Source organism: Vigna umbellata, chromosome 10 (genome assembly GCF_029865625.1).
Source record: "Vigna umbellata cultivar VRB3 chromosome 10, Vumbellata_1.0, whole genome shotgun sequence".
Taxonomy (NCBI): Eukaryota; Viridiplantae; Streptophyta; class Magnoliopsida; order Fabales; family Fabaceae; genus Vigna; species Vigna umbellata.
In genome coordinates this window covers 23,349,876-23,376,862 of record NC_142174.1, presented here as the reverse complement: position 1 = coordinate 23,376,862, position 26,987 = coordinate 23,349,876, and the positions used below count along the sequence as shown (strand labels likewise).

Sequence of the window (26,987 nt, the reverse complement as noted above, 5' to 3'; positions counted from 1 at the left end):
CCTCAGAATCCCCAACGCTGTTCGTAGATGTTCAGCATGCTCCTCATGATTCTTTGAATAAATTAGAATATCGTCGATGAATACAACGACAAACTTATCCAAGCAAGAACGGAAGATGCGATTCATGTAATCCATGAAAATAGCCGGAGCATTCGTCACCCCAAAAGGCATCACAACATACTCGTAATGCCCGTAGCGTGAGCGAAACGCTGTCTTCTGCACATCCTCAGGTTTGACAAGGATTTGATGATACCCTGACCGTAAATCTATCTTTGAAAACACGCCAGCACCCTTCAATTGGTCTAACAGATCATCAATCCTTGGCAACGGGTACTTGTTCTTAATAGTAACCTTATTCAGTTGCCGATAATCAATGCACAACCTCGAGCTTCCGTCTTTCTTCTTAACCAGTAACACAGGTGCACCCCACGGTGAAACACTCGGCCTGATAAACTTCTTCTCTAGCAATTCTTCAATTTGTTTCTTTAACTCAGTCAACTCCGCTGGAGCCATACGATATGGAGCCATTGATATTGGCCTTGTTCCTGGTATTAGATCAATTGCGAAGTCCACCTCTCGACTTGGTGGCAATCCTGGGACCTCCTCAGGAAACACATCTGCAAACTCTTCTACCACATGTATTCCACTGATCTGTTTGTCTGTGTTTTCTCTTTGCTCTTTCACCATCACTGTAAAACAAATCCCTCCATCCTTGAGATCATGCAAGACTTCTTTTGATGTTGACACCTCAAAACCTTCTGGTTCTTGGAAAACTAATTTCTGACGTCCGCAATCAATCAACACATGGTTATCAACTAACCAATCCATCCCCAAGATCACGTCCAAACCCCTAAGCGGAAGACATACCAAGTTGACTTTGGACTTATGTCCTCTCACTACAATCGGACACCCAACACAGACTAAACTGGTTGAAACTTGTCCAGATGTTGGAGTAGAGACAATTAGCTCACACCCCATATCAAGAACAGAGAGACCAAGATTCTCCACACATAGCAAGGACACAAACGAGTGCGTCGCACCCGAATCAAACAAAACAAGTACATTTTCTTCAAACAAAGAACAAGTATCAAGTATCAAATTACCTGACTTCTCTGCTTCAGTCCCAGACATGGCAAACACCCTGCCTGATGCCTGTGACTTCCCACCGTCAAAAGTCTTCTGAGGCATCGCACCGGACGCTTTTCTTTGAGGGCAATCACGAGATATGTGTCCAGGCTTGTTACACATGAAACATGTCCTTTCTTCCTTCTTGATATTCACGAGTCTGGGACAGTTCCTTCTATGATGATTTCCGCCACACTCAAAGCACTTCAGGATCCCTTGACTGAAAAAATGTGGTCTTTCATAAGGCTTCTTCTGATTCTTGCTCCTTGAGAAACTTCCTTTCTGAATCCTCATTACTCGTCCTTTCTCCTCTATTCGTTCCACCACTTTAGCTTGCTCCACAAGTTCAGGAAAATGATTGATTTTCAAAAGGATGAGGGCTTTCATCAAATCATGGCGCAAACCTCTCTCAAACTTTCTGCACTTCCATTGCTCGCTCAAATTCTGGGTATAGAATCGGGCCAGATATTCAAACCTTTCCTTGTAAGCCTGGACTGACATATTGCCTTGTTGTAGAGTCAAGAATTCTGCCTCCCTCTCCATTTTAGCATTGGCAGGAAAGTACCTCTCTAAGAATCTGGTCTTGAAGTCCTCCCAACAAGCAACTTCCCCTCGAGCATCCATCTCAATTTGAAGGCCGCGCCACCAGTATTCTGCCTCCCCGGCCAGCATGTAAGTAGCAAAAACCAGTTTCTGCGCCTCCGAGCATTCAATTGCAGCAAAAATTTTCTCATTACAGCAAATCCAGTCGTCAGCTTCATCTGGAGTAACCTTCCCATTAAACTTAATAGGGTTGTGACGCAAAAAATCATTCATGCCCACACGAGGCCTGGCTGCTTGTTCAACCTGTTGCTCTTGTTGTCCTTGGAGTACCCTAGATATTTGTCGAAGAGCCTGTGCGAGTTCCGCAGTGGCATTGAGTGGAGGAGGAGTTCTTGCCCGTCTTGACATCCTTTATTATTCAAAATTATAATTAAATGTGGAAACTATCACACCATTATCAGGAAAACACAACAAAGCTAGTCGAGCTCACTCCCCAAGGCCCCAAAAGATTTTTCGAAAACCAAAGCTCTGATACCAAAAATTGTAACACCCCTTATAGGATATATTAATAATAATAATAATAATAATAATAACCTTGAAGCATGAATCTTATGAAAGTGTTTATTTTTTTTTTCTTAAAATATACCACACATAAACAAACCATACACACATCATAAGTTCATACATTACATCAAACCGAATCTTAATTGTTTCTTAAAATAACAAAATCAAACGAACATAAATAAGAAAACATTATAAAAATCCCAATAAGTTTTATTCCCGTCTCTCTCTCGAAGAGCTATTCCATTCCAGCTTTATCTGCAATACCATCTACTCCCGTACAAGTACGATCATCGTAGGTGGAAACCACAACCACAACATTTCAGGGTGAGAAACCAGAAATATCACATCATAAACACATTACATATAAACTATATAATTTCCATGATTTAATATAAATCGACACACATGATACTGCAGACTAGTCTTTCATAAACAATGTCGTTTACTTGTAATTCGTCGTCATAACCTGCTCTCAATAACAGGCGACTCGAGCCGTCTTCCATCGCGACTTCAGACCTATCTCCCCGACTCCTCAAGGACTAACGAGTAAAAACATCGATACTACGCGTAACGATGCACTATACTCAACACGAGCCGAAGTCATTGGGCGAGACATTCACCTCCTCGCGCAGAAGAAGGTGACACTCGAATCTCCGTCTCACGCGTGAGACTAGCAAAAATGCTAAAAAGACCGACGAAGTTACAAGTAAATAACATAGTGTATGTACCACCTCCAACAGAATAAACGTGCTCAATCACGAAGTCATACATATTCTAAATAATATGTATAACTAAACCAATAGAATAAACGTGCTCAATCACGAAGTCATACATATTCTCAATAATATGTATAACTAAACCAATATTGGATCAAGGAAATAACTAACAATTCTCAATAATTGTTTCAAAATACTCTCACGGATTCATACATTATCGCCGAACGCTATTTTCAACTCTGATGCTGTCTGGACGAACGTTTTACTGGCGCACCCCTTAAAATTGCTAAGTTCACACCCCTGTCTTCAAAACAGAATTTCTGGGCACACCCTGACATGACGGAGTTCACCCCTCTATCTATTAAGACAGATTTTCTGACACACCCCCTATAATTACGAAGTTCACATCTCTATCCACTAAGACAGAATTTCTGAAGTACCCCTTAAAATTACTGGATTCACACCCTGTCTACTAAGATAAAATTTCAGATGCACCCCTGGAATTACTAAGTTCACTGTCCGACCCATATTCCAACATTTCTATAACACCCTCTTATTTTCCTAAGTTCACCCCCTATAATTTAAAATAAAATAAAACATTATCTCTCCATGGTAGGGCCTACGCGGGTCCATCTAAATTCCTAAACTTCTCTCATTTTCTCTCTCTTGTTACGTAACATCATATCCACCCTTCTTTTATAAATGGGACCCACCTTATATTAAAACTCTTTCCATTTTACTACCTTACGTAAACTACTTCTCACACCATCCAACTTTTCTTTTCTTTTTCTTTATAATAACATTTCATCTTCCAACCTCACGGTCCCACCTTTTTGTCCCATCTTCCAACCTCACGGTTCCAACCAGCACTCTCTTTCCAACAATTAAATGGCTTTCTCTTTCCATCATTTATTATTATAGGTCCCATAAAAGAAAACTTACAGAGCCATGCACCACAACATAATACACACTACCCTGTAACCAAAGAGTTTCTCACTTCTCAATTTAATCTTTTTGTCATCAAAAGCTAAGGCATCAGTAAAAGTATTTTCTCACTTCTTTCTCACAACTCATTAAAAATATTGTCCTTCCAGTACTTCCTTCTCATCAATATACTCCTTCCTTCATTTCAAACACAGTAAACCCAAAAACTTCCTCTCTGCACTTTCTCACTCTCTCTCTAATATTTACGTAAATCTCTACCCTTCTCACTCTTTTATTTACTTATTTATTTATTTTCACTATCCAAACCTATAACCATCCTCATGCACACTTAATTCTCTCTTGATTTTTTTTTTTTTTTAGTCACCATGCTAACTCTTCACCTCTCTCTTTTCCTTTGTTTTTCAAAAGAACCAAACTCTCATTTCTACTCCTTTTTCACGTAACCACTCACTCTTCTTCTTTTATTTTTCAAGACTTCATGTACAACCCCACTTCTTCTATGCCCTTTTCCATTTCCACTAAAGCCCAATTCTTTGTTTTTCTTCCCATCTTTTAAGTAAGACCCATACAACTAAACAACCCCTATTTACTTTTTTTTTTTTATTAGGTTTCCTCTTCCTTTGCACACAATTACAAGATCCACACACTCTCATTCTCTTCCTCTAACTGGAAGAGAAAACTCTAGTCACCCACTCATCACACTTTTGGTTAAAAAGTGTGGGAATGTGTTCCTCAACAACCCATCTCCCATTTATTGCAAGGTAAAGAATTCAAGGAAAATATATACAACCATGGATTAAGCATAACCAGAGGAATAATCATACACTTAGCAACCCCATGAAACCAAAGCATGCATACCTTAAACCACTTATAAGTTTCCAAAATAAACATGGATAAACTACCCTTCATGCCACACAACACGTAAAGTCTCATGCATCCATATAAACTTAGATACAACTATAAACCCATTCCACACAATTAATATATTCCCAGGTTCTCCCCTTACCTCTAGTTCCAGTGAGTTTCCACAACCCTTTGAGGTTCAAAGTAAAGACCAAAGATGACTTTCTTTCCTTGCGTAGCAGTGCTTCCCACAATTCAAAACTACACTCCCAACCTATGATTTAGCATAGTATTTGTGTATTCCTCTACTCTCTCACATAGATTAGAGTTTATATAAGAAAATGGTAGGGTTCTCCTCTAAGTCAATTTTCACGATTTTAATATGCACCATGTAGCTTAACTATATATTTCCTACTTAACTCTATAATCTATCCAAAGCCCTACAAAACAAAAGAAGCCAAGCTATGGAAGAATATTTCAACACCTATTGTCGACAATGTCACCTTCAGAAACTCAAATTATGCAAAAAGAGGAAACACAAGTACAAATCTATGCTCTCTCTCCTATCATAAATATGAAAAGCCAAAAGCATAAAAACTTTAGAAAATTCCCTCCAAGCCTCTTACACTTTCACGTGCTCTACCCAACAAAGCCTTCTCACCTTTATTTTATTTTATCACTATAAGACCCACACCTCCCCACCAATGAAAATAAAACAACTAGGAAACATTACTCAACCATTCTTTCAAACAATTTTCAAAAATTAAGATAACATTAGTTCTAATTAATTTATTTTATTCACTTTCTTAATATTTTCATTACACAAACATATCATAATTAATTATCTAGTAACACAAAATATAGTAAAATAAAAGTATATTTTTATTTTACACAGGTCTTACACGGCCAACACAATTTTTGGTCCAGCAGCATGGATTTGAGCAGGTGTGTTTGGAGAGAATGGGAGGTGCAGCAAAAGGAGACAGCAGGCCTTCCAGTGGAGTCCAGCAAAGCAGCAGCAGGCCCAACTATCTTCATTCTGGAAACAGCTGCCACGTCCACACAGCACATCCAGCGGGTGTGCATGAAGCAATCCACGCGTCCACGTCCAATCCAGCAGCTCCTGCAATTCATTTTGGTGAGCACACTCACACGCACCTCCATCGTCCACGCACACGGAAGGAGAATCCAACACAAGCTTGGAGGGGTGCACACGGAAATAACAGCCTTCACACGTCCAAGCAAGCGTCCACGTTCCAGCAGCAGCAACACCTGTCCAAGGCAATTGGTCCAGCAAGAGGGTGGTGGCATCCATCAATTTGTTGGGCACGGTCCAGCCTTCACGCTTCCAGCAAGCTTTAAAGAAAGGCCTTCACACGTTCCAGCACGCTGGGAAGTAAGCACACGGGAGCCCAATAGAGCAGCCTTCACGGTCCAGCTCCATTCACGCATCCACAGCAGCAGTGCATCCAGTAGCGTCCAGGAGCCATCACACGTGAAGGAGCTTCACGGTCCAGCAGAGGAAAGCAGTTTGGGGGTGCACATCCAGCATCCAGCACGCAAGAGTAATGGGCTGATTCAACTGGGAGCTTCATGCGGAGATTGGGAAGAAGTAGGAGGTGCAGCCAAAAAAAATTAGAAAACACACACACAGCCTAGGGCAGCCAGCGACAATAGAAAAGAGGGGAAGAGCTTGAGAAAGAGGAGGCCACCAAGGATGGAGGGCTACGACTGAAGTGGAGGAGTGTTTGGAATGAAGAGCATGGAGTTTTTTTTTGGAGGATGTTTTGGCCTAGAGCTGAGGGCAGCTGCCACTTGTTACGAGTTTTCTCTCTGCTTTTGAATGTTTTTCATGGAGAATGAAGAGCACACTTTCCCTTTTTCTATTTTTTTTTTTTTGCAAGCGCTATTACATTGGTTGAATGAAAACAAGCACACTGTCTTTTCCTTTTAATTTTGTGCAAGGCTGGAACGTTTTATTTTTGGAGTTTATCATTGAATGAGCACGGTGCAGTATTTTCTTTATGGTTTTGAAGCAAACATGTGACGGTCCGTGGAGAGGGAATAGCCCCAAAATGTAGTTTGGTTCCTTTTTACTGTTCATATACGTTCTTTGCACTGTGTCCGTGATGAACTTTTAGCTCAATAGTATTAATTTCAATTGTTAAATCCATGCATTCCAATTTTATTCAAACACTTTGCATTAAATGTGTGACTCCAAAGTTTCATAGCATTTTAAGCATTGCTTTCTTATTTTAGTTGTCGTGTGAATTTAATGGTTTAGCTCAACGTTGCATTTTATTATTAAATGTATTTTCCTTGCTTAAAATTGGTTCAAGCACTTTTTGCAGGTTTTCTTGTAATTCCCGCCGGTTTATGTTTTAATGTTTTAGTTTAAGTATTGCATTTGAATAGCACATCACATGTTTCTTTATTATCTATGCATTTTAATTAGTTAACACATCTTCCTTTAGAAATGTCGGTTCACTGCTTTCATTCACTTTAATTAGTTTATTGTTCTCGTTCACTATGTTGTCTATTTTGTTCAGTTTCTTCATTTTCGTGCATTTCCAATTTCCTCACTTGCTTTAGAGACCGTTCGGTGTTAATGTAGAACCGTTCGGTATTCACGCTTTGTTAATTCATTTCACTGTTTTCAATTATGTTTGGTTGCATTTAATTTCCAATTTTAGTTTAGTTCGTTTTGAATCACAAATCTTTCACCAAAACCCCCCCACTACGTGTTTGATTTGAGACTGAACCACAATTTGGTCCTTGAGAGACGACCTAGGAGTCACTTCCTAGTAACTATACTGCATTCTTTTATGCACAACTTTTGTGGGAGGTGCGACCCTCTCAACAATGAATTTTATAGAATTTCTGTGTGTAAGACAGCACAGGAAATGTGGGAAGTTCTGAGAGTCACACATGAAGGAACAGAGGATGTGAAACGTGCAAGGAAGAACACTCTCATTCAGTAGTATGAGATGTTCAGAACGCAACCTGGAGAAACAATTTCTGATGTCCAAAAGCGTTTCACTCACATAGTGAAACACTTGACAGGGTTGGGTAAGACTTTTGATATTGATGAATTGAATGTAAAAATTTTGAAATTATTGGACAGGTCGTGGCAACCAAAGGTAACTGCCATCTCTGAGTCTCAAAATCTCACTCAAATGTCAATGCCAATTTTGTTTGGGAAACTCTATGAGCATGAGCTTGAGTTGAGAAGATTGACGGCTGAAGAAGATCAAGGCAAAAGAAAGACACTAGCCTTCAAGTCCGAAATCTCCAAAGTAAAGAAATCTAAAAGGATTGAAAATGATGATTCTGATGATGAGGAGAACATGAGCCTCATGATAAAGAAATTTGCCAAGTTTATGAAGGCAAAAGGTAAGGACAAATTTCGTAAAGAAAGGAGAAAAAATCAAGAATCTCCTTCAAGTGTTAAATGCTATGGATGTGGAGAAAAAGGGCACATGAAAACTGAATGTCCAAAGAACAAGAAAAAGCAAGGATTTGTGACTTATGGGGATAACAACAAAGGTAGAATCAAGGGTACCGGAGACATTGGAGGAGGAAATACATTTACTATAAGAGATGTGCTATATGTTGAAGGCCTCAAGCATAACCTCTTAAGCATAAGTCAATTATGCGACAAAGGTCTCAAGGTAACTTTTGAAAGTGATAAATGCACTGTTTACTTTAAAGATTCTGCTGATATTGCTTTGCAAGGTGTTAGGCATAACAATATTTATTTGATTGATATTGAAAGTGCATCTAATCATAGTATAACATGCTTAGTTGCTAAAGAAGAAAATCCTTGGCTATGGCATAAAAGAGCTGCACATATTCATATGCAACATTTAAATAAATTGATTTCAAAAGATCTTGTGATTGGTTTGCCTAAACTCAAATTTGAGAAAGACAAATTATGCACTGCATGTCAAAAAGGTAAACAAACCAAATCTTCATTTTCATCCAAAAGCATGATTTCAACATCAAAACCTTTAGAACTTTTGCATATGGACTTATTTGGTCCATCTAGAGTTAAAAGTTTTGGTGGAAATTACTATGCTCTTGTAATTGTTGATGATTACACAAGATTCACTTGGACCTTCTTTTTAAATTTGAAAAGTGAAGCTTTCAAAGCCTTTAAATCTTTTGCTAAACGTATTCAAAATGTAAAAGACTTGAAAATCAAAACATTGAGAAGTGATCATGGTGGAGAATTTGAAAATGAATCTTTTGATAAATTTTGTGAAGAATATGGCATAGCACATAACTTTTCTGCACCTAGAACTCCCCAACAAAATGGTGTTGTTGAAAGGAAAAATAGATCATTAGAAGAATTAGCTAGAACCCTTATGAATGAATCTAATGTGCCAAAATATTTTTGGGCTGATGCAGTTAGTACTGCTTGTTATGTGTTAAACAGATGCTTATTAGGCCAATTCTGAAATTAACTCCATATGAACTGTTGAATGGTAGAAAACCAAATGTATCTCACTTGAAAATTTTTGGGTGCAAATGCTTTGTCTTGAATAATGGAAAAGATAATCTAGGCAAATTTGATGCAAAATCTGATGAAGCAATTTTCCTAGGATATTCTTTGACCAGTAAAGCATATAGAGTATTTAATAGAAGAACTTTGACAATTGAAGAATCAATGCATGTCGTCTTTGATGAGATTGTGGACCTTGAGGAAAACCCTCTTGAGTCAAACAAACCTATTGCAGGTGATGAGGATTATTTGAAGGAAGCTCTTGAAGACATGTATCTAAATGAGAACTATCAGCCAGAACTTCAAGAAACACCTCAAGCTGTTGATTCTAAAAGCTATCAACAACCAAGAGGACTTTCCTTGGACAACATCATTGGAGACATTTCAAAAGGAGTAACTACTAGACATAATCTTAATAATTTTTGTCTAACTGTAGCTTTTGTGTCTCAGATAGAACCCAAGAATATAAAGGAAGCTCTTCAAGATGATAAGTGGTGCATTGCTATGCAAGAAGAGCTAAACCAATTTGAAAGGAATGAAGTCTGGGAACTTATTCCAAAGCAAGATGATTATCAAGTCATAGGAACCAAATGGGTATTCAGGAACAAGCTTGATGAGGATGGAAACATCACAAAGAACAAAGCAAGGCTAGTTGCAAAGGGCTACTGTCAAGAGGAAGGTATAGACTATGATGAAACATATGCACCAGTGGCCAGGTTAGAAGCAATTAGATTGTTGCTTGCATATGCATCTTTGATGAAATTTAAACTATATCAAATGGATGTGAAAAGTGCGTTTTTAAATGGTTTCATAAAAGAAGAGGTATATGTTAGTCAACCTCCTGGTTTTGAGGATTTCAAATTTCCTGATCATGTTTATAGGTTGAAAAAGGCCTTGTATGGTCTTAAACAGGCACCTAGGTCTTGGTATGAAAGACTTAGTACCTTCTTACTTGATAATAATTTTTCTAGAGGTAAGGTTGATTCAACCTTATTTATAAAGAAAGTAGGAAAATACATCTTGATTGTACAAGTTTATGTAGATGATATTATCTTTGGGTCAACTGATGACTCCTTATGTGAAGAATTTGCAAAAATAATGCAAGGTGAGTTTGAGATGTCTATGATGGGTGAGTTGAATTTCTTTTTAGGACTACAGATAAAACAGATGAATGGAGGTACTCTTATTTCCCAAACAAAATATTGTAGAGAAATTCTTAAGAAATTTGGTATGGATACGTGTAAAGAAGCTAATACACCTATGGGTACTTCATGCTATTTAGATAAGGATGAATTTGGAAAAGGAGTAAATGAAACTATGTTTAGAGGCCTGATAGGATCTTTATTGTACTTAACTACTAGTAGACCAGATATTATGGAAAATGTATGTGTGTGTGTTAGGTACCAAGCAAATCCTAAAGAATCTCATTTGACTACTGTCAAGAGAATCTTAAAATACCTTAAGGGAACCACTTCTTTTGGACTTTGGTATCCATCAGATGCTTCACTTAGTTTAATAGGTTATTCTGATGCAGACTATGGTGGTTGTAAAATTGATAGGAAAAGTACTAGTGGTACTTGTCATTTTCTAGGCTGTTCTTTGGTATCCTGGAATTCAAAGAAACAAGCATGTGTAGCCTTGTCTACCACTGAAGCTGACTATATTGCTGCTGGAAATTGTTGTGCCCAAATTTTGTGGATGAAACAGCAACTGGAAGACTTTGATATCTTCCTTGATAATATTCCTTTAAAATGTGATAATACTAGTGCTATAAATTTAACTAAGAATCCCATAATGCACTCAAGAACTAAGCACATTGAGATTAGATGATGGACGAACACCCGAGGAGATGACGATAGAAGTTGTGCGAGCACGATTCTAACTCCTCGAGCCTTCCTCGACGAGTAAAGACGCAGCGGAATGGAATAGAAGTTAGAGATCGAAGGGGAAACTGAGGTTGAACATATGGAACCCTAGAATCTAGGATTTAATCTGTGGAAACCTGAGAGACACGAATGAAACCCTAGGAGTGGAATAGACTCGATTTGGACCGATTAAACGGTGATAAATGGAGATTGAATGGTGGAAAAGGTTTTGATCGGACAAAGAAGGGTTTAATCGGTGGAAATCGAAAACAAATGGTGAGAATGGCAAGAAAAGACAAATGATGAAGAAACCCTAGGTTTAGATGTGGTCAGGAGATGCGTAAAGAGAAAATGCAAATCTGAGAAGAAAATGTGAGTGTAGAAGCTTACTGTGATGAAAGCAGAAGGCTCGCGAGGATGAGCTCTCGGGAGAGAAATGGACGCGAGACGTGGTGGCAGTGAAATGAAGAAGGTGTGGCGAGGCTTTGCGCGAGAGAAAGGAGGACGCGTGGTTAAGGAGCGCTGACGCCACTGAAGCGGATTGAAGTAACGGTGATGATGTGAGAGAAGCACGGTGGAATGGAAAATGAAAGTGAGAGAGTGTGCTTGGAAGGTGGCTAGAGGGAGTCTTTGGACTCTCTAGCATGTGACTTTCAAGAGAGAATAATTTCTGATTTCAGAAAATTCAATTCTCATTAAACTCAAAAGTCCTAATACAAGAGAGGAGTTGGGTATTTATAGTAACCCATGCTCCTTAAGAGCTAAGCTATGAAAGGTAAAAATACAAAAGGAGGACTACGTCAAGCAGGATTCCATCATGCCCTCCCTCTTAAGAAAAGATTTGTCCTCAAATCTGGCAATCGCCTTATGAAGAAGCTCCACACAATCTTTGGGAGCATGGCCATCTTGGAGTGGCCTTATTCTTTTATATCCACTTTTTCTTCCTCCTGGATCAAACACAATTCTGCAATAAACATCAAATATATTTTCAATTAATATCAATCCAAGAAAGAATTTTTCTACAAAAACAAAGAAATAAGGACTTCTAATATTTTGTTTTATCACATTTGGAAATTCTAGAAGTCCAAATTCACTTTTGTCTTGAGTTAATTGTTTTCTTAAAGATAACAATAACTCAAGATTTGAATTGTCATATTTTTGAGAATGTTTTCATAGAATATATAATGACAATTGGTTTGAAAGAAAAGTCCATATTTAAAGAATAAACCATGATTGGAAAAGAAGTAAAGATTTGAAAACCTTCCCTTTTAGGTTCCATAGTCTTGGAAAGAATAGAATTTGTCATCCTTTCTCTCTTTTCTTCTTTTCTCTCTATTTCTTTTCTTTCTTCTTCTTTTCTTTTCTCTTCTTCTCTTCTTAATTCCTCTCTTTTTCTCTCTTCTCTTTCTCGTTTTCTTCACTCTCTCTCTTCTCTTTCTCGTTTTCTTCACTCTCTCTCTTCTCTTCTTCTTTCCTTTCTTCCTCTTCTTTTCTCTTAATCTCTCTTTCTCTTTTCTTATCCTTGATCTTTTTAAGTCTTGCCCCAAATTCTAATTATCTACGAAGAAACCCATGATCATTTAAACTCTCAAGAAATAATTTTCCATTATCAATGCAATCCCTAATTAGTTCGAGGTTTCTTTTAATGCTTGAAGGCGCAAACTTTCTTCTCATACAAGCTTTTAAATCATGCCAATCACGTATGAAGGACTTTCTACCTTTCCTAACATGATATTGTCTTTCATCCCACCACTCACTTGCATGCTTTTCTAACTTAGAGAGATATATGCTAAGGACATAATATTCACTCTCTTCATAAAACCAAGGATTTATTTTATCAATTTCTTTTTCCCAAGCTAGGTATGTTAATGCACCTATGTCTTTACCAAAGGATGGAAGATTCCTAGCTTGTTTAAACATTTCATCAACATTATCTAACCTAGAAGACCTATATGAACTATAAGAAGACATCTTTGTTTTTAAGAGTTTTCTTAATTTAGAGGGTTAAAAACTTTCACCTAGACAAGTCCCAGGTAAGAGAGGTGAGCTAAAGAGCTGCTTAAGTACCAAGTCTTGCCTTGCCAGAAATGTCTTAGATTACTAACTAATTACCCCTTAAACTAAAATCACCTTTAAAATCAAAGGACACCACTCAAAAACAAACATTTAATCACAATTAAAAGACTAGACTCTCGGACTCTAATGTGATAAGGCTTAGAGTTTAATCCCTTTTAGCCTAAATCACCCCTAAACGTGAACACAAACTCAAACAAACAAAACACTTAAGAAACCAGCGGACTCTAATGACCCTTACGAGATACACAAATCAAGCCAATATTTAAAGTCTACTCCTATGGTGAAGCTTGTAGCTTTGGCTAACAAGACACATTCACCTGTCTAGCTATGCTAAAAAAAAATCAAAGCAATCAAGAAAAGTTGCCAAGAGTTTGAAAGAGCACCAAAGACTCTTCCAAAGAACTTGGACTTTATAAAAGGCCCTTTTACAAAACAAAAGCTAAAGCTAACAGTGGGCTAACACAAGCCTATCACAAACAATTTGAACAAATCAAATACAAAAACAAACTATGCTACGGTCCTGGTCCACTTCTCCATTTTGCACAAAATCTTCAAGAGTCTAAATATTCCTTTCAACTCTCAGCCTAAACTTGTCCAATCCTGCAACACAAATCAATCAAAGCTGCTGTCACTTACACCCTTAGTAAAACTAGTTTGCACAAAAAAATATAGGGTAGTAAGAACTTCCCTTTCTCTTGGCTGCACAAGCTTTCTAGTGAGATTCTGCAGCTGCTCAATTAAACTCCTGGGCAATTTGAATTTCAATGAAAACAACTCTGCACAGATAATTCAAACCAATTCAGCAGATCATGTAAATCAACCATGAACAATTTAAATCCAAAACAATTTAAACAGTTAGAAGCAATTAAACTAGATAACTCCCTTTAGTTCAAAGCTTCCACATTAAGTGCTTAGGTTGCTGTTTTCTCAATAAATTTCTGCTCAAGCTAAACTCTCAAATATCAGCTGTGCACACACCAAAATCAAACCAGATTCTATTAGACACATGCAAATGGTCATTATACCAGATTCAAAGAAATGTAATTCTAAGCTGAAACCAAACTGATTAACAACCACCCAGTCTAATCAAAATCAGATTTATCCAACACAATGCAGAACAATTCCAATTCAGAATTCAGATTGGCTAATCCTAGTGTACAAAAACTGTCATACCAGATTCAACACTTGAAATTATGCTAATCAAAGACAAGCTATAACAGGCATAGTTCAATCAAACAGAAGTAATTTAAGGTGAAAGAAACTCCCTTCAGTTCAGATGGCTGCTACTGGTTGCTCATTCTAAACTAATCTCAACTTTTATTGGACACCCTGCACTGGTTCATTTCTGCATACAAAATCAAACCCAAATCCAGCAAATACAAATAGGAATGGACATTAACCAGATGCAATGGATGTAATTCAATCAATCTGAACAAAACTGAAAGCTGCATGTGATTAATACCAGAAAAATATTTTCTATATGCATTTGGAAAAATGATCTCAACAAAGAAAGAGTGATGGTGCTAATAAGGACTCAACAGATTTCAACAATTGTAAGCAAACCATGAAATCAGTAATCACATTCAGATATATAATATATCAATGATTTCAGCAAACAGTTTATAAGCCAAAATCAATGCAATGTCAGTTTAAGCAAATCACAACTGCTCCAATCTAATTGATCCAATTTCTTTTCCTGCACAATGAACAATCACAAAACAGTTAGATTAACAATGAATTCCCTATTTCAAAGTGCCAAGGAATTACGCCAAGTCAGCCTCACTAAACTCACTACACTCAGGCTTCTCTTTTGAAAGTTAAAGCACATAAATGAAAAGGTTTGGAAGGGAGATTCTCCCTTGGCAGTACAAAGCTGGAAAGTCTTTCAGACCACCACCACCTAAGATGCTACCAAGCACACAAACCTTCTTTCAAATTCCAGAAACCAAAGTGTAAAAGCTTCTCATTTCAGAAAAGGCTAGGCTAAACAGAGTAATGGACAATACAGGACAACCACCAACAATGTAAGCCAGATAATGAAAATGATAGCACAGCAGAGAAATTGACTCAAGATCAACTCTTGATCAGATTATGAAAGCAACAAAAACTTCAATTAGGAACAGCAGATCAGAGTTTACACGTGTACTAAGACAAAACCAGAACATTCAACAATGACAAGCAAGAAACAAAGCTTTTGATCAAAGTAAGCACAACAAATAGAACCTAAGAAATAGAACTAGAACAGATTTTAAAAACAATAAAAATCACTTCAAGTTGAATCATACATGACCAAACAGATTTGCAACTGAAATAGAATAATGCATTGCCAATTGCTCTAAAATGTTCACTCCAATCCAATTATATGATGAACCAGAAAAAAGGAGAGAAACATTAGGAGTGAAACTGTGTTGTGAATTGCACTTGCCACTTGACTCTTTATGTGGTTCAATCAATACTTCTTTTCTAATTGCTTTTTCTTTTTCAAATCACAAGAACTCATGCTTTTATACTTTCACTTTCTTTTGCTACAATTCACAACATATAATTTGACTTCTATTTCAATTCAACTTCACAAGATATAAGTCATGATGGAAACAAATGATTCAACTCAAAAAAACTACAGAATTTTAAACAACACCAAATGCAAGACACAAATGACTCTAGAATTGAATACACCGAATTCCAGCAATGATCTACTACTGAAATGAACAAAAATAAAGCAAATGACTCAAGCAAGGAAATATGCAGTTCGGCCAACTGCAAATAAGACTCTACTAGAGTTTTCTCAGTGCAACCAAGCTTTGCCAAAGCAATTCATTGCTTATATAGTATGCACGTGGTACTGGCTCAATCAATCAGATGCATCTCAATGCCAAATTCTCAGTCAAGTGCAGAAATAACCAGAAACAATTAGGCACTAAATTAGTGTTGTGAACCAATGCAAAGCTATCAACAAACATTAACAGATTAAAAAAAAAAACATGAGATTCATTATCTCTACCACTGAAATCTGCCACCAAGCTCATTAATACAATGTCATAGCTTATATATGGTGAGCAGAACTTACTCAGTGCAGGCAACTGATGAGTCAATATTTTCTCAATTTCACTTAGCTTATTGTACCGAATTTAATCAGGGAATTGTGCTTAAATGTCCAGTATTTTCCCATTTTTCTTAATTGTGCTTAATTTGATCGGAAATTCAAATTTTAATTAATTTGAATTATTTGAGTTAATTATTTGCATTAGTGATTGCAAGGGAAATTTTTGGAAATATAATTTGAGACATTTGGAGGTAAAATGAGTAAAGAGCTGTGAATTTCATATTTAAGAGTGCACTGGAAGAAGAGGTTGTTGATTTCACGTGGAGTCTTGCCCACACAAATTCAATTTGAATTTTAATAGCATAATGACCATAGTTGTCACATCCAAAAGTTGAATGCTTTTACTATTCAAGCTTTTATTATTGAAATGTGCTTTCACGTATTCCTTTTCTTTCTTTCTTTAAGGAAAATTGACTATTAATTGGTGAATGTCGAAGCACACGCGGCCCACATCCAGATTGAGCAAGGGGTTCCATATGAGAATGCGAACCGGTCCAGCAAGGGAGTTGCACTGATTAATTTTAGGAAGCACACGGATTGCTCCAATAAAAAAATCAACATTTCAGGGCACCTTCATTTTGGCTTTTACTGGAACATTTCTTAGAAGAAAGAAGCACACGGACATGGGTGATACATCCTAGGAGATGTGGAGAAGCAGATCCGTGAGATTGGAGGTGCAGGGAGGCTTGAACAGCTTGCGGAAACCAATGGAACAGTAGCATGGGCAGCTGCAGACTTGGAGTTTTGTGAGCAGATTGATGAAGAGTTTTGGATGTGAAGCAGCGGATGTTTGGAGTTTAAGGTGAATGGATATGGAGGCTAGCTTGGAGAGGTGATTCACAACTCAGAAGGCTTCCTAGAGTGGAAGGAAGTTGCAATGGAAATCAAGCTAAGAAGTGACTCTTGGAGAAGGAATTTGCTATGCATTTCAGCAGAAATTCTTTAATACAATCCAAAAGTGATTTACAAGCTTTTCCTATGAGATTTTATAGATTAATCTCAAGGCTCTAAGCACTCAACTTTCACGTGGCAGATCTGAACCCATGTGCTACATGTATAGCGTCTAAAACACGTGAAAATCAAGTTTTATGTGAAGAAAAACAATTACTCATGCAACCCCATAGAAGGATAAGTACACCCCTTTTGTATAGAAATGTCCTTTTTACCCTTCTCCATGTTTTGGCAGATTTGGCATATCTTCTTGTTCTCCAATTTTCCATCCAAAGATAGCAAATAGTACTTGACCTTGAGGAGAATATTCATCTTGGAGCTTTTTGGCCATTCCTCTTGTGATGGGTCCTATGGTGTTAGACCTTCTTGTATCATCCCCTCCCTCTTGAGAAGGATTTGCCCTCAAATCCAAAAGATCTTCATCTTCACTATCAAATCCTGCAAAAGGTTTAAGATCAGATACATTGAAGGTAGCATGAACACCATATTCAGGAGGAAGATCAAGTTGATATGCATTGTTATTAATCCTCCTGATCACTCTAAAGGGTCCATCTCCTCTAGGATTGAGTTTGGACTTTCTTAGTTGAGGAAATCTTTCCTTTCTAAGATGGATCCAAACTAAATCTCCTTCATTGAAGATTAACTCTTTCTTGCCCTTATTATGTTTCTTGGCATATTTCTCATTTTGTTGTTGAATTTGAATTTTAACCCTTTGATGTAAATCTTTAATAAATTTAGATTTAGATACCCCATCTTGATGAACAAAATCAATAGAATTTGGAAGGGGTATTAAATCCATGGGTGTCAAAGGATTAAAACCATAAACAACTTCAAAAGGAGACAATTTAGTAGTTCCATGAACTACTCTATTGTAGGCAAACTCAACATGAGGAAGATACTCATCCCAAGATTTGTGATTACCTTTTAGAACTACCCTTAGTAAAGTGGAAAGAGATCTATTTACTACCTCAGTTTGACCATCTGTTTGAGGATGGCAAGTAGTAGAAAAAGATAACTTAGTCCCTAATCTAGACCATAAGGTCCTCCAAAAGTGACTAAGAAATTTTGTATCTCTATCCGAAACTATTACCTTAGGTAGACCATGAAGTTTAACCACATCTCTAAAGAATAACTTTGCAATGTTGCTTGCATCATCTACTTTGTGGCAAGGTATAAAATGAGCCATTTTGCTAAACCTATCTACCACCACAAAGATAGAATCAAAACCCCTAGAAGTTTTGGGAAGACCTAACACAAAATCCATACTTATCTCTTCCCAAGGGGTGGAAGCAACATTCAAAGGAGTATAAAGTCCATGAGGCATTGATTTAGATTTAGCTTCTAAACAAGTTATACACTTAAAGCAATGCCTTTGAACATCCCTTCTCATGTGAGGCCAAAAGAATTTTTCTTTCAACATGCCAAGGGTCTTTTCTACCCCAAAATGTCCCATTAATCCTCCCTCATGTGTCTCTTTAACAAGGAGTTTTCTATGTGAACCTTGGGGAATGCAAATTTTTCCTTCTTTAAAAAGATACCCCTCTTTCACATAGAATCCTCCTTGAGGCTTATTGAGACATTCCTCATAGATATGAGCAAAATCAAGATCGTGTGAATATAATTCAAGAATGTTATTAAATCCAAGAATTTGAGCTCCCAATGTGGCTAATAGATTAATTTTTCTTGACAAAGCATCAGCCACCACATTGGATTTTCCTTTCTTGTATTTAATAACATAAGTGAATTGCTCAATGAATTCCAACCACTTAGCATGCCTCTTTTGTAACTTGTGTTGACTCTTCAAATACTTAAGTGATTCATGATCACTATGAATGATAAACTCCTTGGCAACAAGATAATGTTCCCAAGTTTGAAGAGCCCTCACAAGTGCATAGAGTTCTTTGTCATAGGTGGGGTAATTACAAGAGGCACCATGAAGTTTTTCACTAAAGTATGCAATTGGGTGTTCTTCTTGTAATAATACTGCACCTATGCCAAATCCTGAAGCATCACATTCTAGCTCAAAAGTTTTGGAAAAATTTGGCAAAGCTAGAATGGGTGCTTGTGTGAGCTTCTCTTTGAGTAGCTCAAAAGCCTTTTGTTGTTTATCCCCCCAATGGAATGTAACATCTTTTTTCACCAACTCATTGAGGGGTGAAGCAAGACTAGAGAAGTTAGGAACAAATCTTCTATAAAAGCTTGCCAACCCATGGAAGCTCCTTACTTCTCCTACATTCTTTGGAGGAGGCCAATCTTGGATGGCCTTTATTTTTTCTGGGTCCACATGAACCCCATTTTTGGTGACCACAAATCCAAGAAATATGACACTATCAACACAAAAGGTACACTTGTCAAAGTTTGCAAACAATTTGTGTGTTCTAAGAATTGTTAAAACAACTCTCAAATGTTTTTCATGAGTTTGCAAATTTTGACTATATACCAAGATGTCATCAAAGTAAACAACTACAAACTTCCCAATGCAATCCCTAAGGACATGATTCATAAGTCTCATGAATGTGCTTGGAGCATTTGTAAGACCAAAAGGCATAACTAGCCATTCATATAATCCAAACTTGGTCTTAAAGGCAGTTTTCCATTCATCACCTTCTTTAATTCTTATTTGGTGATAGCCACTTTTTAAATCTACCTTTGAAAATATTTGTGCTCCATGCAATTCATCCAACATATCATCAAGCCTAGGAATGGGATGTCTATACTTGATTGTGATGTTGTTGATAGCTCTACAATCACAACACATGCGCCACTTCCCATCTTTTTTTGGAACAAGCAACACTGGTACAGCACATGGACTTAGACTCTTTTGAACTAAGCCTTTATCTAGCAACTCTTGGACTTGTGTCTCAATCTCCTTAGTTTCTTGGGGGTTTGTCCTATAGGCTGGCCTGTTAGGAAGAACTGCCCCTGGAATGAAATCAATTTGATGTTCAATTCCTCTTATGGGTGGAAGCCCTTTTGGAATTTCTTGTGGGAATAGATCATCAAATTCTTTCAAAAGTTTTTGAATGGATGGAGAAAGAGTTGAAGTCTTTGAATCACTAGATGTGCATGTAAGTGTTCCTTGACAAAGAAGAAGATATGAAGGTTGCTCAACTTGAAGTGTATTGATTAAAGTCTTTTTGTTTAAAAGGACTTCATGTTGAGTGACCTTAGGTGGCACACTTGTTTCTATACCTCCCTTTCTTTTTGACTTTTTCTTTTGATCATGTTCTTGCTTTCTTAAAATCTTCATTTGTGCTTGATCCTTAGCCACTTGGGTAGGAGTCAAAGGATGAAGCACAAACTTCTTGTCCTTTTGATGGATAGTGATGGTATTGGTTAGACCATGATGGATAGTTTGATGATCAAATTGCCATGGTCTCCCCAATAACACATGACATGCTTCCATGGGAACTATATCACATAAAACTTCATCTTTGAAGTTCCCAATGGAAAATGCCAACTTCACTTGATTCTTGACTATTATATCCCCATCTTCATTTAGCCAATGAAGTTTATAAGGTTTTGGATGGGGTATAATATCAAGTTTCAACTTCTCAACCAACCTTGTGCTACAACAATTGCAACAAGACCCACTATCAACAATGAGAGAACAATGATTTTCTTGAATTTTACATCTTGTGTGAAAGATGTTCTCTCTTTGTGATATGTGTTCAAGACTTGGTTGGTTGCTAAGTATCCTTCTCACCATGAGAAGTTGTCCATCATCAGCATATATTTCCTCTTCCCTCTCTTCTTCCTCACTCTCACTTGTACTAGTTGGGGTGTCACTTTCACTACTATAAATGTCCTTACCTTTCAAAATAATGTTTCTTTTTGTAGGACATTGAGTAGCTACATGACCCCTTCCTAGACATTTGAAGCATTTGATTTCACTTGTTCTTGTGTGTGAGGGTGTCTCTTTCTTGGGTCTCTCTTCTATTTTGGCTAGAGGTTTAAATGGCTCTTTTTCTTTAAAAATTTTCTTTTCAAAAGTAGGTTGAACTTGAATTCTTTTAGAAGAAGATTTTCTCAAGTTTTGTTGTTCTACCTTTATACACATTTGAACAAGATCATTCAAATCTCTATAAGGTAGAAGTTCAACCCTATCTCTTATGTCAAAATTGAGCCCACTTAAAAATCTAGCTAAAGTAGTTTCTGGACCTTCTACTATGCCTGCCCTCATCATATACAACTCCATCTTTTGTATATATTCCTCAACTGTCATAGACCTTTGTTGTAACCTTTGGAGTTTATCCATGAGCTCTCTATTGTAGTAGGAGGGAATGTGTCTCCTCCTAAGGGCAGACTTGAGATCATTCCAATAGTGGATGGGAGGGGCTTGATGTCTAAGCCTCTCTTGGACCAAGGCAGTCCACCAATACATTGCATACCCTTGAAAGCTTAGGGTAGCTAGAGAGACCTTCCTCTCTTCACTCACTTGGTGGCATTCAAACAATTGTTCCACCTTCATCTCCCAATCAAGATAAGCCTCTACATTGTCCTTCCCATGGAAGTGAGGCAACACAACATTGACTTCTTTAGGGGGTGGGGGTGCATGAGAATTTCTCCTATGCCTCCTAGAAGTAGAAGGCTGATGAGGGTAATAATCACCCAGACTCAAAGACATCCCTCCCTCTTGAGAGTTTTCACTCTGACTTCCCCTAGACTTGCTTTTCCTTATCATTCTCAACTCATCTTGAATAACAACATTTTGAAGCTCTCTATTGGCTTTCTCTTCATTCATTTCTCTTCTCATTTCCTTGAATTCATTAACTAAAGTTTGAAGAGAAAAATGTTCTTTTTCACTATCACTAATCCTAGGAGAATGCCTTCTAGACATTATGATGGACTTAAATGTTATTCTTGAAGTAAAGACTAGAGATTTTCACTTGAAGCAATATTCCAGGTAAGGGAGGTGATTCACTAGGAATGCTTAAGTACCAAGCCTTTTCCTTGCCAAATATGCTTCTTGCTACTTACTAGAGTCCTTAGATCAAAATCACTCTTAAATCCACTTAAGTCTTAAAGACAACAAAGAAAAACACAAAGCAAAGGAAGGACACAACCTAAACTCTAAATTCGGACCCCTAAGAGAGCTTCCTATTCGCACAAGATATATGTTATCTAGTCGAAAATTGGAAAAACCATTAAAGTGAGGTCTCCTAGGTGAGGCTTAGACTTTGGATCTAAGACACACTCACCGACTACTCAATTTTAGGTTGTGAGACTTCTTTGAGTCTAGTTACAAATGAGGGAAGAGCACTTGTGAACTCTAGCACCTCACTTGCTTGGATTTGGAACTTACAACCAAAGAAAAACAATGGAAGTTACAAAGAAATTTGGTAAATTGGAAAGGAAAAGTTAAAAATAGGCTAAGGGACAATGTATGCAGCTTTGGTTGCTCTCAAAGAACTTGAATCTACTGGATTCCAAACAATTCTCTCAGCTGCAAGGTGCCTAAACCAAGAAATTAATTTTCTGCAGTATAGAATGCTGTTGCAGTCACGGTTTTTCCTTCTTCAAGGTTCAACTTCATTCACTTTTCTTCACCAATTGAACTTCCTTTGATGCTTCCACTTGCAGTGAGCCATTTGAGTTATAGTTCACCTATCCAATAAACCAATTAGTCACAGAAACTACCACCACAATTGCCAGCAAAATCACATCCAAGTGACAGCAACACCAGGACTTTTGTCAAACAGATGGTGTGCAGAGTGTTCAAAATTCAGAAAGCAAGCAATTAAGTGGCTATCAATCACGGTGGCACATCAAAATGATCTTAGGAATGGCTCTAGAACAGAATTAAAACGCAATAAAAGACTTTAAATCAGAATCACACACGAATTGGCTATGCATTGAAAATTGACAAAACTGTTTGATGAAATGCCTGAATGAGTTGCACCAGATTTTTGCACCAGATTTCTGCACCAGATTTTTATACAATTCAAACTTCGAAACTGATGATGCAATGGTCCTAAGTGCCTTTTAACATTTGTAATATCTCTTTTGAATTGTTATCTTAATATTTTAAATGGACCATTGCTTTTACTGCATCTAAAAATGATGAATCAAACAAAGTAATGCAGTGCAGAATTTGACAGAAAAACCAGCACAGTATTGCAGCAGAGTCAATTTTTTTCAATGCAGAAAAATAGACCAAATGAACAGTACTGCACCTAGTTATTTTCCAATGATTCAAACATGTTTTGATGATGATTTATGACTTGTTGGAACTAATTGGATACATCAAAACTATATAAAACAGAAAATCACTACTGCAGTACCATATTTCAGCTAAATTTACCAACTAGCATGGTCAAATTTTGATTCAAAAGTAATTCTGACTTGAAAACAGCAAGGAGGAGTTAGAAATGGTATTTGAAATTTGCACAAATGCAGAAATTCAGTGTTGATGATGATTAGCAATGATCTAATACTAACCACACACAATTAAGCAAAATTGACTCAAGGAAACTCATGCATCTCGGCCAAATGCTTGGACACTCTTGCCACATGACAAACTATTTGGAATCAACTCATTTCATCTTCCAAATGGTTCAGACAATGGATCAACCAACTGCTGTTCAATAGAACAGTAAATGATCATAAAAACAGTGGCAATGCAGCACAAAAACAGAACTGAAATGCTGTCAGGATTTAAAAAAAACTGCACAGATTTTGAGTTTGAATGATAGATCTAAACACCTGAGCTCATTTCTGAAGTATTCATTGCTCTTACTTGGTGTAGCCACATTCAAACAACTCAGATTTTTGGTAAAACTTGGTAGAAAAACCAGATTTGATAACAAAACAGCAAAGTAACTAACAAGACTTAAGACAAAAACAGAAATGATGTTTAAATGGTAAAATAGACTCAAACAATTAATAACAGCCGAATAAAATGAAGGAAAACTCAAACAACGACAGCTAGTAGCCAATGAAATTAAGAGTAGATCCTAAACAAAGCAATGATTGATGAAACATTGCAGAATTTTTCAGAAAACAGCAAGACAACCAGGAATTTTTTTTGACAGCAGATAAATGGAAGAAAATCTGGACTTATCTCACGGTTCTAGTTAGAACCTTGCTCTGAATACCACTTGATACATCCTAGGAGATGTGGAGAAGCAGATCCGTGAGATTGGAGGTGCAGGGAGGCTTGAACAGCTTGCGGAAACCAATGGAACAGTAGCATGGGCAGCTGCAGACTTGGAGTTTTGTGAGCAGATTGATGAAGAGTTTTGGATGTGAAGCAGCGGATGTTTGGAGTTTAAGGTGAATGGATATGGAGGCTAGCTTGGAGAGGTGATTCACAACTTAGAAGGCTTCCTAGAGTGGAAGGAAGTTGCAATGGAAATCAAGCTAAGAAGTGACTCTTGGAGAAGGAATTTGCTATGCATTTCAGCAGAAATTCTTTAATACAATCCAAAAGTGATTTACAAGCTTTTCCTATGAGATTTTATAGATTAATCTCAAGGCTCTAAGCACTCAACTTTCACGTGGCAGATCTGAACCCATGTGCTACATGTATAGCGTCTAAAACACGTGAAAATCAAGTTTTATGTGAAGAAAAACAATTACTCATGCAACCCCATAGAAGGATAAGTACACCCCTTTTGTATAGAAATGTCCTTTTTACCCTTCTCCATGTTTTGGCAGATTTGGCATATCTTCTTGTTCTCCAATTTTCCATCCAAAGATAGCAAATAGTACTTGACCTTGAGGAGAATATTCATCTTGGAGCTTTTTGGCCATTCCTCTTGTGATGGGTCCTATGGTGTTAGACCTTCTTGTATCAATGGGGAAGAGGAGGTGACAGCCAGCAGCTTGAGGAAAGAGGTGCTGATCCACTTGGGCTCACGCGCACGTCCAGCAGAGTGGAAGACAGCGCACGTCCAGCACTCCAGCGCACGTCCAGCACTTCAGCGCACGTCCAGCACTTCAACGCACGTCCAGCACACTCCACACGCGTCCAACAAAGCAGGGGGTGCATCCAGCAAGCAGCTACACGCATCAAGGCTTTGTCCAGCAGTCGCACGCCTTGAAGAAGCAAGCATCCAGGAGCAAACATCCAGCCAAGAGGAGTCTCACGGTCCAATCCAGTAGTGCACTTCCAGCAGCCATCCACACGCAGGGAGAGAAGGCTGTGACGGGAAATGAAGAATGGATGACATCCCAACTGTTCCAGCAACGTCCAGACAGTAGTGGCTTCTCGGACAGCAGCAAGCTCAGCACATCCAACAAAGAAGAGGGTGTCTCGGCGCATGGTGATTGAAGAAGGAAAAGCAGCCACCCAAGGGGGTCTCTCGTGGTTTGCATTCCAGCAGCCACACGCAAAGAAGAAGCAAGCAAAGAGGTGCTCACGGCCCAGCAAGCAAGACTGAAGCAGCTTCATGCAGTACGGTGGCGAGGAGAATGAAGGTGCAGTGGTCCAGAAGCAAACAGGAGAGAGGAAGCCCACACACTCAGAGAAGGAAATTATTTGTTTATTTGGCAATGGGAATGTTTTTGTCTTCTTCCTTTTTAAAATGAAGCACGTAGAAAGTGGGGTGCAACCTTCCCTTAATTGGATAAAAGTGGAGAACCCCCTCATTCATTATTGGCACGGTCCAGTACGGAAGAAATACTTTAAAAAAATTAAGCATGGGCTGCAACGAAAAGGGGATAAAAGGGGGAGAGAGCCGTGGACTAGGGAGAAGCTTTAGTAGTGTAGTGTAGAGTTCTAGAGAATAGTGTAGTGTAGGAGTAGAGAGTAGAGGGTTTGGAAGGAGAGAGGCCGTGAGACAACTGCTGGACAACAAAGAGTGATGGACAGTAGGCTGGAAGATACAACGAAGGGGCTGGAACAGTAGGAGCTTGTGACTAAGAATGGAGGGCTACGGTTGAGAGCTGTGGTGCACACACTAGGTTTCAAGTTTATGTTCCTTGTTGTAATGAATTTAAATTCAATGCACCATTTGATTTCATTTTCTGTTACAAAATTTGCAATTCTGTTTTACGGTTCTGTTTAATGATGTAATTCAAGTTCTGTTGCAATTTAATTCATGTTGTTGTTTGTCTACAATTTAAGTTCTACTGTTATTTTTACTATGTTGTTGATTATTTCACTCTGTCTGGATCATTCACTGTAATTTTATTCTAAGTATTTTGCTGCTGTAATGTTGATTCTGTTTTCATACTTGAAACTTACTATTTTCCGTATTTTCGTGTTTCTGTATTTCTGTATTACATTGTTACTGTTTCTGTATTATTGTAACTGGGATTCTGAATTTATGTATTTTCTGTGTTGCTATTCTTAATTACTGCTGTAATTTATTTTCTGTTTTTACTGTTCACTGTATTACTGTTTAATGTATTTACTGTTTTCCGTATTTTCGTTTTCTGAAATTTTCATTTTCTGTTCAGATTTGTTTTTATTGTTTACTGTTGCTGTAAATTCGTTTTTACTGTAGTAATTTCTTTTTTTACTGTTTTAATTTCGTTTTACTGTACTGTAGTTTATTTCAACGTTTTTAATTCAGTTCAATTTTAATTTTCCGCATCAAACCAAAACACTTTCAAACCCCCCCCCCCCACTACGTGTTTAGATCTGAGACTAAACCCAATTTGGTCCTTGAGAGACGACCTAGGAGTCACTTCCTAGTACTGTACTGCATTAATATCTGCAATCAACTTTTGTGGGAGGTGCGACCCTCTCATCAGCAACTCAAATGAATCACAAAACATAAGCAACAACTATTTAAGCTCGAATT

The 26,987-nt window shown here is 37.7% G+C and overlaps 1 protein-coding gene and 1 long non-coding RNA gene across 2 annotated transcripts; both read right to left on the bottom strand.

Moving 5' to 3' along the window:
* Positions 1-979: 979 nt before the first annotated feature.
* On the bottom strand, positions 980-2,076 carry LOC124837083 (uncharacterized). Its single transcript, XM_088100046.1, has 2 exons — positions 1,104-2,076; positions 980-1,002 (listed from the first exon to the last, which is right to left on the bottom strand). Exons 1-2 carry the CDS (start codon positions 2,074-2,076, stop codon positions 980-982), a joined length of 996 nt encoding a protein of 331 aa, XP_087956172.1.
* Positions 2,077-2,331: 255 nt separating this feature from the next.
* On the bottom strand, positions 2,332-5,632 carry LOC148192203 (uncharacterized). Its single transcript, XR_015782719.1, has 2 exons — positions 4,900-5,632; positions 2,332-2,499 (listed from the first exon to the last, which is right to left on the bottom strand). It is a non-coding gene; the product is annotated as an uncharacterized LOC148192203 (long non-coding RNA).
* Between the last annotated feature and the right edge of the window lie 21,355 nt (positions 5,633-26,987).